The following is a 13,437-nucleotide window of genomic DNA, read 5'->3' as shown; positions in this document are numbered from 1 at the left end:
CTAGAAATAAATCCGAAATCATTTCCCTAAATCTGAAATTTTTCAAATTGCCAACTCGGTTGTCAATCACTGACGTTATCTCGCGAGTTTTTCCAACGAATTACACCGACATAAGTAACAAAAAAGTCCTGAAATAAAATTCCCACATTAAATAATCATAAATATAGAGTCCAATGTGGGAGACAGCGACACGCGAATAATCTTATTCAATAATATATGAAAAAATTCCAAGATCAATATCACATTCTACTCTTCATAATGACAAAGTAGTTACCTCGAGTAAATTTCACCCGACAATTCCGGATCAATCATCAACCCATAGAAACGTGCTCCACATTTTTTTCCCAATGGACATTTATAAACAATAGGAATTGCGTAGGAAATGACAATGGGGAATAAGATATAAACGTAGTTGGAAAACTTTTCAGAACCACTGGGTGGAATACATCTGCACTTTATGAATGTCAAGCCGCATCCACGCTAGGGAGATTCTCTAAATGACAAAAGTCCAATTGACTTTTTGTTCGCAACTCTTCATGCGTCATGAGAATTCCTAGTAACAGTCGCATAATGTTTTTCAATGAATGATTTGAAGTCGCTGGTGTGTCCTAGACCCCATAAGGTGAATTTATCGACCAGTCCAGAGTATATCACCCCTGGTCACTATTTTTCCCCAATGGCTTTCATACGCGATGATAATCTCAGCTGATACCACGATTCATTCCGCTTGCAAATGACTAAATCATTCGATATCAGTTGATATTAATTCGTATCAGTTGTACCTTCGTGGAGATCTTGATGGGAATGATGAGAAAATAATTACTCGTTGGGTTCTCTGGTGAAGACTGAATGAAAATTCATCCAGAAAAAAAATTTATCGAGCCCTTTGGAGATGTCTTTGGGCCCTCAAGCATAAAGACACTCTGGAAATCCCCAGTACCTGACACCAGTCCCAGCAAATGCCTTGAACGTCACGCTAGAGCAACTGCTCGCCAGAATTCCTCTTTGATATGGGTGTATGCACCTTCCCAAGGGTCTCAGTCGCCTTCAACTAAACCATCGAAGGAGTCAACTACTCCCATATTATTTCATTGAATTTGATTATTCCTCAGTCTTGAATTCAAGTTCTGCAAGTTTAGTGGACGCGTTGGATGAGACAGGAGGGTGTAAATACAATTACTCAAAGTTTCAGTGGAGGTGTATCCGCCAATTCAAACTGACTAACATATTTTACTTGTTGTTCTACTGTTCTCCAGTGAATGACGTAAACTGTTGAACATTTTGGGAACAAGTGGGACGAGTTCAATTCAATATTTATTTCTGCTTATCAATTTATCCGGGGAGTAGTGGGAGAACTATCGATCTACGGGAGAAATGGTAGAGGACTTTTTTGGAGATCATTCGTTTTGCGAGAAAAAAGGTCTTATTGTGTTTTTTCAGAAAATTTATAGTTTTTGAGATAATCAGTAGTTAATAGAAGTTGAAAATTTCACTTCTTTTAGTTTTGTAAAATGTACAATTTTTGTTAATTACTCATTAATAGAATAGTTATGGATTTTCGGAAAAAACATGAAAAGACATTTTTTCTCGGAAAATTAATTAGCTAGAGAAAAGTTCTTTGGTAGTTTCACCGGAAATCGATAGTTCTTGAGATAATCGATATTTAAAAGCAGTGGAAATTTCGATTTATTTTACTGTGTCAGTTTTATAGAATTGCAAGTGGTTCTTCGAGAAAATTCACGTGCAAATTTCTGAAATTGTGATCAAGATCCGAAGCGTATCCTCTCGATTGAGATAAACAGCCCCATCCCAGAAAACATTGCCTAGGATATCCTCATTTCCTCAGAGCGAAACATCTACGAGATTTGCAGAAAGAATGCAACTCTTTCCTTCCACCGGGGTATTTTTAGTCGAGAATCTGCAGTTCCGTCGACTTCTTTTCTCCCGAACGTCTCAGTTGCGTTGAAAAATCAATCCGAGAAACTCGAATTTAACACGAGAAATAATTGCTGCTTACAATATGGGCTGGAGAGACATCAACACGTGGGGTAATACTCAAATTTTCCAATTCCATTAAATATCGATCAATCTATCGATGCTACGAGAAAATGTATCGAGAACTTTTTTTTAGAAAATTTCATCAGCTACAAACAAATCCTCTGCCCCTTTCCTCGAAAATCAATAGTTATCGCGATAAACAATTTAGAACAACTCACTAACAAAACGGTGAAGTAGCATAAGTGAAATTTTCTATGTCGGTTGAACTATCGATTTAAGTAAAAACTATTGCGTTTACGAGGAAATGTGAAAATACTTTTTATCTTGAAAATGGAATTACCTTAAAAAAAGTTCCTTATCACTTCACTCTGAAATCGGTAGTTATCGAGACAAACGGTCAATTATAAAAACGTTAATTCCGTTTTATCTCCCATCGCGACTGTAATTGAAATAAAAATTACCTCGTCCATAATTTCATGAGTTTATTGAGCCTTTGGGTTTTGCCCTCAAGGGGCGAGTTACAATGATTGCTATTGTCGAATGTAGTTACCCGGATCGACGACAAAGCCCCTCAATTGTGCAATGGACAGTTAGAACGATTATGGGAGCGCATCCGATAATTTTTTCCGGCTACGAGTTCAAGATATTGATGACCAAGGGTTTTACATTTCATGTGTTCTTTCATTGGAAAATAATCATGAACACTCATTCACGTGTGATTTTTAGACTGCACACACATAAATATCCGAGACATCTAAATATCAATGAATTACAAAACATAAACGCGAAAAAACAATTTCATCATTTCAAACTCCGATTATCTCAAAAACTATCAATTCCCCGAGTTAATATCATACGACCTTTTTTCTAGTCCTCGATCATCTCCGTGAAAAATGTTTTTACAAAAATTTTGATATCTCCCTTTGATTCCGAGATAATCCCGGAAAAGGGAGTTCTCATCCGAATTGATATTTTGATAGTAATAAATCTTTTGGGATTTGTAAAGTAAATAACGAATTATGTGAATTAATGGAGTTGCGTTGGTTTGATGATGTTTCAGGCTCGATAATGTTCCACGTGAGGAGAAGGCCAGCTGACTACGTACCCAGGAAAAGGAAGAAGAAACCAGCTGGTAAATGGAGTGAATTTGATCATAGATACGAGGACGAGAGATTGCCATTTCTTCTGGAGCTCAATCCCGATGGCACTGATATTCCGAGTGGAGCTGGCGTTAAGCATCGTCTCCAGCCAAATGTCACTGAAGTTGGATCGGAGAGACCGATCGGTCCTCAAGCTGTACAAGCGCAAACTCTCACATTGACTGGTCCAACTGTCATGCCCAGACACTGTGTCATTGCCTTCACCGAGAATATCGTTACGCTTACGCCCTGCTCCAGGGATGCACACACTTATGTTAATAATCAGAGGATACATCAGACCACTATTCTGCAGGTAAAAATCATCACAAACTAAATCACTTCAACATCTGCCATTCAAAGTCCATCTCCATTTCAATATTAACGAATTTCTCTAAATTCCCCCGAGATAGCGACATTTTCGTCAGGACCTTTTTTATTGAGTTCAATTAGACCTACAAAAAAGGTTTCTATAAAAATTTCTCTATCTCTCTCAGATTCCGTGATATTTTCCGCCAACTTCCGTACCGAAGAGTAAAAAAGTGACAAGTCTCATTCTTTCTTAGTCGAAATTCTGCGGTATATCTCCGAATTAACGAGAGATAGCGAAATTTTTATCAGGACCTCTTTTCTAGAGGTAAATGAGATCTACAAAAAAGTTTCTTACAAAAATTTGGCATCTCCCTCGCATTCCGAAATATTTCCCCCCCGAAAATACATCCGCCCACCTGATCGATATTTCTTAAGTCTCACGTTATTTATAATTACCCACCAATGACCTTTGAATTACCTTTGAAGAATGGTGCCATCATAAAATTCGGTCGAATGCACACCTTTCGGTTCATCGATCCAACACCAGAGGATCGAATTAGACATCGCCAGGAGCCAAGCAGACAAATGGACTACGTCTACGACAGGTAAACCCCAAAAATTTTTACTCATAAATTTCCGCACAATTCCTTCATTCATCATCAGCCTCCACCTTTTTTTTATTAATTTCGCACGTTATTACAATATAATTTCAATTCGCTCCATATCCCTGTCGCAAAAACCATGTAGACGCTCGCCAGACAGAAACAGCCAGGACGTGAATTCCGAGAAATACAGATCTGGCTCAGGAACACCAAACGATGGTCCAGATTCAAATCCACCGAGCCCCACAAAATCATCAGCTGCTAATCCCCGGAGTCCCACAAATGCACATCCCATTGAGAATACACACAATTACGAAACAACATTCGATTTAGATGGAAATGTAGAGACTGCCAGTTTGACCAGCAGTAGAGATAGCAACAGGTGCGTTAATCTAGTCCACTACAATATTTAAATTATTAATAACCATTTAATCTTCATAAATTGGTAAGTATAACCCATGATAGACAATTTCCCCTTCACATCTGCGACCCCACAACTGAATCCAGACAAAAACACTCATTTACTCAAATTACGAATCAAAAATCACGAATCGCGTATCATTCGCCGATTACAATTCGACAAAATCTCAATTTTCCAAAAAAGGAAAGCAAAAAAATACGGAGGAAACCCAAACAATAAAGAAAAAATAATGATTATCTCCAGATTATCCCAGCAATACGATCGCCAGCCCCGTGGTACAGATCCAATTCTCCCAGCTGTTCTCGAATTTCTTGAGGAGACAGAAGAGGCCTTCCTCCACGCAGTGATAACCGACGTGGAGCCATCAGCACCTCAATTCAAACTCGCACCAACGTACACCCTGTACCTAGCAGCTCGTTACAGAGCAAGTACGCATTATCGTCCCGAGCTACAACCAACGGAGAGAGCGCATCGTTTAACAGTGATGCTTGCTAATGTTGCAACAATGATTCAACGAGTAATTCTGGAGCGTTACATGGACGCCTCGTCCCTCGCCCTGTGGCTGGCGAATGGTTCTGAGCTTCTCCACATGTTGAAGAGTGATCGACACGTGGGTGCATTCTCCACGAGAGCCCAGGACATTCTAGCAGAGTCAGTGCAGACAGCATTTGCCTCACTAGTTCGCTGTGTCTCCCTCGAATTGGCACCAGCCATGTCCCAATTCATGGCTGATGCTGACGAGCCATCGAAGGAGTCGAGTGTTTTGCAAATATTTTCAAACACAATGGCCCTTCTTCGCAGGTGTCGTGTCAATGCCGCTTTGACTATTCAACTGTTCAGCCATTTATTCCACACGATAAACGCCACAGCCTTCAATGCTCTCGTTTCAAACGGCAATCTGTGCGTCAGGTGGTTTGGCAGGCGTTTGAAAAGCCGATTAAATGCCCTGGAAACGTGGGCCGAGAGGCAGGGACTTGAGCTTGCGAGTCAGTGTCATCTTGCTACGATAATGCAGGCAACTCATCTATTACAGGCACCCAAGTACAATGCAGAGGAGCTCGCCACCCTGAGCTCAACTTGTTTCAAATTGAATTCACTGCAGGTGAGGGCACTTCTCCAGAAGTATCAGCCAGCTGCTGATGAGCCTAGACTACCACCAGAGCTCATTGAGAATGTCGTGAGAATTGCTGAGAGTGTGGCTGATGCACTTGCCAGGGCTGATGGTAGGGAGATCAGGCTGGAAGAGGATCCCAATCTCGCGTTGGCACTTCTTCTGCCTGAGGATGGCTACAGCTGTGAGGTGATACGTGGTGTACCACCTGGCCTCGCTGAATTTCTCACACCTCTTCAGAGGGATGGTCTCTGCAGAATGGCACCACAACCCACCAGCAGTGGATACTGGACTATTTATATGATCGATCATCACAGCAATTTCAGGAGTCCCAGTGCAATGAGCAATCGGTCAGGGGGATTCTCTGGTGGACACTCTGGTAGTCACAGTCAACCAGAAATTCAAATAATCAAACTTCACAAATCTACTAATGGTATGGGACTCAGCATCGTTGCTGCTAAGGTAGGACATTGCTTAGTTTATATTGAACTATTGGAATTTTTAATTGAAACATTTATGACTTTGGATTGAAATTATTTCTTTCGACGATTCTCTCCTCGCGGTTACAACAAATATAAAGATGCAGTTGGAATCTCGGGATTTTCCCACATGTGACCAGCGGCCCGTGCGCCACGCCTGTCACGCTAGAGGGATTGAGTTTAAATGCGGATTTCCGTCTTTCTATTTTTTTTTTTCTTTTTTTACTCCTCATGTATATTACGGCCGTTATTCTTCTCGTTATCCCGTTACTCACGTTTATTTCTGTTTTTGTATATATGTATCCCTCAGGAGTCTTTGTTTCTTTCAGGGTGCCGGGCAGGATCGTCTGGGCATTTATATAAAGAGTGTTGTAGCTGGAGGAGCTGCTGACGCTGTGAGCTCTTTTAAATATCTCTCTAAAATTCTCCCACGAATCTTGATGACAATTTTTTTATACTCTCCTGTTTCTTTTTAGGACGGTCGATTAACAGCTGGTGATCAACTGCTGAAGGTTGATGGCCAGAGCCTCGTGGGAATAACTCAGGAAAAGTGAGTTAACTTTTATTCAAACTCCAAAATTATCCACTTTATATAATTAACAATATAATTATAAAAGAAAAGTAAAATCGTTAAGTTGCGTCATATTTTCGACGAATATCTCTGAATTCAACAGAGATAGCCCAATTTTTGTAACGACCTTTTTTGTGGCTCTCATTCCGCTCCACAAAAAGTTTTCCACAAAAATTCCGCTATCTCCGTTAGATTCAGAGTGATTCCTCAAAAATTGAGCAATCCCATGAATTGGCGTTGTGGTTTTTTATTGTTTCGTCAATACCTGTTGTAAATCGTTACGAATATTAAATTTCCAGGGCTGCTGAATATTTAGTACGTACGGGACCAATAGTAACTCTCGAAGTGGCTAAACAGGGTGCAATATATCATGGACTTGCTACATTACTGTCACAGCCATCTCCTGTAATGACTCGAGGTAAGTAAAAACCCAAAAGCCCTCGAAACTCTGGTGACAAGTCTATTAATAACTCCCACCCCAAGACTTTTGCTTTCGTCATCGTTCACAAATACCCCGTTTAACAATAATAAACAATGCAATGGTGCATTGACGCTTGAACTAATGCTTAAATTTAACAAAAATCAATGCAGCGCATAAGGCTCGTCCAAAGTCTGAACAGTTAGATCATCCACGCTTGGGAGACACAGCCCAACCATCAACATCCTATTCAGTGGGCAATCTTTTATCCACTCCAATGCTAACAGATCACTATCAAGAGCGTCTGGTGGATTGGGACACTGGGCCCGAAAGGCCCCAACCAGGTGCGAATTATTTTCATAAATCTAACCAATGGTTTGCGTTAATTCATCCCAGATAACGCGTTCCCCGCAATTTTCCACCCTCTCCACTCTAACGATTCAATTAAAAATCGAACTGTCGCGAGCTAATCATTAATGACCAACAAATTACACTTTTCTCATGAATATCTCTGGAATTAATTGAGATAACGAAAATTGTCTAATAACCTTTTTTGTAGCTCTCAATGAATTCCTCAAAAAAGGTAGAGACGGTAATTTCAATATGTGCCTTAGATTCTGAGATTTTTGAGAAATAAAAAAAGAAGAAATAGTTTCTGGGATGAATGAATAACTAACACCCCGAGCGCAGTGAACTAACAAAAATCCCCTGGTCTAGGTCTTCCGAACAAGACTCTTAACCGTCAAAACATTCACAATTCGTGTCTTAACATATACCCAATCGACGAGTCCCCAATGGACGAGGAGTGCACATGGCCAAGAGCCCAATGGACCAATAAACGACCAATACCAATAATCCAAGAGCCCCAAATGTTCCTAACTATTCCGAGCCATCTCGATCGATATCCACCGTATCCACCACCACCACAACCAAATGTACCATCAAACACCCCAGAAGCGAGATGTAATTTCTACAGTGAAGACAAGACTGATCTCACATTTCCAACAATGACATTTACCTGCGATAAATCACACGACTCCGAGGCTTTCCTTGGTATCGCCGAGTCAATTCCCTTCATTGATCAATTTGACGAGACATCGGACGACCCCCAAAGCTCCCCCGAAGACGAATCAAAAGCTCATCATTCAATTCACAAACCAAATGCATCAAACTGCTGCTGTCAGAAGCACAAATGCGATGAAAAATTGAAAAAATTGAAAGCTCTTCAAGACGCTGATAATTTGGAAATTCCAAATGACAAAAATGGGGAATTCCTCTCGAAAACTGGCGGAAATCCCCAGAGCAATTCGTCACAACTGCGAATGCATCCGATAATGCCGGAATTAAATTTAGATCTCACTGGTTTAAATAGTGATCCATCGAGCGCTGACTCGAGCCCAGAAAAATGCTGGAAATCACCTGAGGAGATACGACTCGGCTGTGGCAGAGTTGCTGCTCTAGCTAAACACTTTTCAGGTCTTGGTGACGCTGGTTTAATAAAATTCAAGTCGATAAAACTCGGTTCATCGAGGCAATTTGTCTCAGAGCCCGATATGGCGTCACCGCGAGGCTTCGGTTGTGTCAGGACAACCGGGGATTTAAGTAAATCCGAGACTGATTTGTCGAGAGTTGATAAAAATGTTGCAACAACACCTGAGAGGGAGTGGAGTATGATCCTGCTGGATATTCAGACCAAGAGTGAAGAGCGAGAGGAATTCATTAAAAGGGAAATTCAGGAATTGAAGAAGAGCGATGAGAAACTATCGGTTGCTGAGCAACAGGAGATTATAAAACAGCTCCAGGAATTTTCGAATCTTGATAATATCCATGCACCACTTTACATTCCAAATTGCCAGGGATTTAAATCGTCGGGGATTAGTTCAAAGGGAATTCACGCCACGGGGATTAGCTCAAAGGGAATTAATATCTCAGGAATTAATTCGTCGACTTCGCTGACGGTAATGGACTCGCAAGGTCAGAATACTTCAATCAAAGGAAGCATGAGTCTTGATAATTTGGAGAGGACCTCACCCTCAATATCCAGCACAATAAAGATCAATTCCGACATTGATAAGGTGAATAAACTCGAGAAGTACTGGTCACTCAAGGATTTAATTTCCACTAACGTTAAAACATCGCGAGTCACGTCTGATCCAGTGATATTTCACGAGGAAAATTTTCGTGTTGAATCGATTAACACCGATAATGTCACAATAGAAAGTAAAATATTTATCAATGATGATGAAAGAGGGAGTGAAAATGTGGGAACGAGGGAATGCGGCTCGAGTCCAGTAAATTTTTTATCAGAGGGTCCGAGAAAAACGAAATTCCCCGAGTCTTTCCTGAGGACGAGGGTGAAATCCAGGAGTGAGGACAGACTCCTGACGACTGAAGAGAAAGAAATGAGAATGGAGGGGAGTAAATCGTTGGAGAATCTCGGCGAATCCCTGAAAATGGGGGAGAACCAGTGGAAATTGAATGAGGAATTCCGGAGAAAATTGGCAAGAGTCTCCCTTGGGCAGAGGAAAATCTTGGATAAGGGAAATGTGGAATGCCACACTCGATTGAGGGAATCGAAACCGATCAGGAAAAAATCCCTCATGATAATGAGAAAGAAATCAAAAAGTGATTTGGATATTTCTGAGAGGAAACCAACTCCGAGATTCGAGAGGGGCGATTGGGTATTTCGTGACTTTCCCTCGTTGGAAATCGATGGCAATCGTAAGCTCGATATTTACTCGTAGCACATGTGCCTGGTTATGTTGTTTATTTACGTGAATTATTGACGATGAGTCTTACTTATCATCCCCATCCATTCATTCATCAATTTTTTATCGGTTATCGATCATATTTTAAACCGTAACACCGTGGTAATCGTTTTGCATGAATTTTTTATCAATTGCATATTTATTTATCACAATGTGCATGAATTAGAGATATGTTTGCATGAGACTCAAGCATTACAGAATTATTTTCTGCATCATACGATAATAGGACCTCGTCGCATGAGTGAACGCGATCTGCCATCGCGAATTGGACATGAGACGACGCACCATCAAATTCACAGCAGCAAATCGGTGCCGGCACTTCACAGTAAGTAAATATATTAGTGGCTTATCGTCTTCTATCGTATTACACAACAAATTCAACACAAAGCGGCGAATACAGTATTAATTAAATTTTTATAAAAAAAGGGATAGAATTTTCCTGTAATATTGCAGACACTCAGAAAGCCTGTGTTGAAATTGTTGTCATCAATTTGTCGCCGCTAAATCGCTTGAGCACAAAAATTTCTACTGTCACCACGTTATTGTCCAGTATTTCCCCTAACAACCCCAGCCCTAGAGCCCCTACGATCAATCATCCTTTAACCCAAAACAATTGTAGACGTAGGAACAATCGAGGGTAAACAGCAGCACGAAGTTTTCAATCCAGGATACAGCAGAGCATCATCAAGTAACAGTGTAACACCACCGGTTCAGCCTCCCCCCATGCCAGCGATGAATGGAGCAACATCCCTGCGATCACGGTAATTAATAACAGCAATTAACAACAATTATTGTTGGAAAACGCTGGTTAAACGATTAATTTGGTAAAATAATTTCGACGAGTCGATGTAACCGATTGCTTCTGCAGTTCCAGTCACAATCTGCACGATCCCCTGCGATCAGGCACCCTTCCTCCATCAGGTCTCGTCAGCAGACAGCAATCGTCACCGAATCTCCATCCACACCAGGTGAGCAACGAGGCCGAGCGTTTCTACCAGAATCTGAGTGTCTACAGGCACCAGGACGCCGTTGTCAAGCAACAGCCAAGTCCACCGCAACCAGAGGACAGATCACTCCAGAAGACTTTACGGGGCTCCCAGAACAGCCTGAATCGTCCAGATGTTCAAATCCCTCGAGACCGCCCAATATCTGCATATATTCCCCAGGCGCAGGCGTATCCTGGACAGATTCAGCAGCAGATGCAGCAACCGAGGTCTCAGTCATCCAGGGACATAATCCGCCAGGAGGCGAAGCTCCAGGAGATGCAGGAGGAGGTCAGGAGGAGAGAACTCAGAGGTGGAAATCCTCAGGTTAATCAGTACAGGGGGAATTATAACGCCAGGGCAATACCACCCGCTGGAATCAGGCCGGCAAGACCTCCTGTTGGCTCTACCCCCAATCTTGCTACTTCACCGACTTATAATTATGGACAGTACGGGTACAATCAGTACGGACAGTTTAACAATAAACAATTGCAGAGTCAGTATGCAGTTGTGCCGAAGAAGGGTGATCCTGCCAGGTTGGCAGCTGCCCAGGGCCATGGGGTCGATCAGAGGGAATTCGAGCAGAGGGGAATGTATGTGGGTGGATATCCCAATGGACAGTACTCGGGGGATTCTCTACCTAGGGGACAGAATGGGAATGAGACCCAGGGCGATGAAGTACAGCCACCTGTCAGGCCTGCACTCCCTGAAGACAGCGGCTACAGGGAGAGCCCACCACCTCCACCTCTCAACACTTCTACTCATCCTTTGTACACCAAGCAGACTGATTCTGGGTGAGTATTTTTTTATTGATATATCGTTTTTATTGGACCATTTAGTGTTTACGATGTGAAATTTCAACTGGTGATAAAATTGAAGATATAGTAAAGTCAAGGGCGAACTCTCGATGAAATTGGATTTGATTTACGAATAGTATTTAATCATATATTATGTCAGTAATAGTTTGTACTATTCTTTATTCGGTCTCGCATTATGAACGACGAGATACAGCTCTCACATGCACTCGGGTGGGAGAAACGGATACAGGTGGGGGGGAGGGTGGTTAGAGTGGGTGTATACGTTCGTTTGTATTACAAAATACTGTTTTACACAGTTATAATATAATTAATTATAAATAAATAATTCATTAGAGCATCGTGGGAAACGAAAAAATTATTTAAATAAAAAAAAAAAATTGTTTCCGCCCGGGCTTGAACCGGGGACCTTCCGCGTGTTAGGCGGATGTGATAGCCAACTACACCACAGAAACGGATGCGAGTGCCTCAACTAAACCGCGTTGTAACACACGTAACTGGCGACTAACAAAATTCTCTTATAGTTGGCGTCACATTTTTTTTTTTTATTCTAGGTATACTGCAAGTATGCAGGATCCCCCAAGAGGCAGCTACTACCCAACATCAGTTCCAAGTCAGCCCCGTCAGTATCAATACAATGCGACGAATCCCTGGCAGCGAGAGGAACGTGAAAAAGAGCAAGCAAGACGCCGAGAGGCAGCGAAATTGTGGCGAGACCAGCAGATCGCTGAATTGTCATCTCTATCAAGCCGAACACCTCAACAGGAGGAGCAGCTGAGAGCACTCCAACTGGAGCGTGATTTCCAAAAGCGTGCCGAGGAAGTGGCAAATCAGCAGGACGACGACGATGAGAGTACAGAGATTGACAACGAGAGTGCACAGAGGGTGCAGGGCCTCCTGAGAATGGCAGCCTCCCAGGATCGAGGTAATCAGGGGAATTTATCAGTATTAAGGACGAGTACGAGGGGACAGCCCCTGTCACCGCAACCTGTGGGCAGTCAAATCCAGTCGACTAGTGTTTCTCTGCACACGGCGACGAGTCAGGGACAGCAGGGAGGCATCTACGGGGGAAATGACGTGAATAATATTCAAATGCAGACGACTGTTACATCGAGTTACTCATCTGGACAGTTCACAGCCCCTGGGAAGCCCCAGGGATTTGAGGAACGTCAGAGGAGGATCGAGGAGCTCAAGAGAAAGCAGAATGAGTTCGATGAGAATCAGAGGAAGAGGGAGGAGGACATCAGGATGCAGCAAGTTTTTAATAAAAACCAGATGCATCCTGGGATGCTCAGGCTTGATAATCTCGTGATTAATGGACCGAGTTCACCACCTGGGGAGGCACCACCTCCCCCTGAGCGGGGCTCTAGTTATGCTGTTATGTCTCAGCAGAGTGCACTCAGGTCTAATACGTCTAGTGCTTCTAATCCTGGACAGACTGCCATGAAAAGGGTGTCGTTCCATGATCCAAATGCTAATATTGAGAGGAACACTGGCTCTGGTAACTCCAATCCCACGTCCTTGAGTGGAATGGACACCATACGAGAGGATCCTAATGTGAGTTTTTAATTTTTATTTAGGGACTGGGGAATCCTTTTTTTTTTAACAAATTTACTATATTGATTTGAAATATTCGTCTTTAAAAAATATCAATGTCGTATTTAAATTTAATGAAGGGAAGAAGTTTTTGTTTTTTGAGAGTCGAAATTGATAATTCATCTTGATAATAATTAATAATTAAGATATTTTGTCGAAACGCACACCTCTGCAGTTATCCAAGTAAGGTAGTAACTAAATGGTAATGCGTGTTTTATTTGCGATAA

The 13,437-nt window shown here is 42.0% G+C and overlaps 1 protein-coding gene and 1 non-coding gene across 7 annotated transcripts in view; one reads left to right on the top strand and one right to left on the bottom strand.

Annotated features, from left to right (window-relative positions):
* The window catches only part of cno (adherens junction formation factor afadin), a 51,742-nt gene that overhangs the window by 37,111 nt on the left and 1,194 nt on the right, over positions 1-13,437 (top strand). For 4 of the 6 annotated variants that reach the window (XM_011313304.1, XM_011313303.1, XM_011313308.1 and 1 more), the window contains 13 exons: positions 3,059-3,450; positions 3,933-4,051; positions 4,194-4,430; positions 4,713-6,042; positions 6,389-6,454; positions 6,536-6,609; positions 6,930-7,048; positions 7,222-7,392; positions 7,766-9,769; positions 10,043-10,141; positions 10,436-10,577; positions 10,685-11,593; positions 12,169-13,171. In XM_011313304.1, coding sequence (XP_011311606.1) covers positions 3,059-3,450; positions 3,933-4,051; positions 4,194-4,430; positions 4,713-6,042; positions 6,389-6,454; positions 6,536-6,609; positions 6,930-7,048; positions 7,222-7,392; positions 7,766-9,769; positions 10,043-10,141; positions 10,436-10,577; positions 10,685-11,593; positions 12,169-13,171 — 6,665 coding nt within the window. Of the gene's footprint in view, positions 1-2,035; positions 2,049-3,058; positions 3,451-3,932; positions 4,052-4,193; positions 4,431-4,712; positions 6,043-6,388; positions 6,455-6,535; positions 6,610-6,929; positions 7,049-7,221; positions 7,393-7,765; positions 9,770-10,042; positions 10,142-10,435; positions 10,578-10,684; positions 11,594-12,168; positions 13,172-13,437 lie in introns of those variants that run through there. The other 2 variants (XM_011313309.1, XM_011313306.1) reach the window with 2 other exon arrangements.
* TRNAV-AAC (transfer RNA valine (anticodon AAC)) lies at positions 11,996-12,069 on the bottom strand. Its single transcript has one exon. It is a non-coding gene; the product is annotated as a tRNA-Val (tRNA).

This window comes from Fopius arisanus, unplaced genomic scaffold (genome assembly GCF_000806365.1).
Source record: "Fopius arisanus strain USDA-PBARC FA_bdor unplaced genomic scaffold, ASM80636v1 scaffold00115, whole genome shotgun sequence".
In the NCBI taxonomy this organism is placed as follows: Eukaryota; Metazoa; Arthropoda; class Insecta; order Hymenoptera; family Braconidae; genus Fopius; species Fopius arisanus.
Note: the sequence above shows the minus strand (reverse complement) of the source record. Positions and strands in the feature narration are given on the sequence as shown.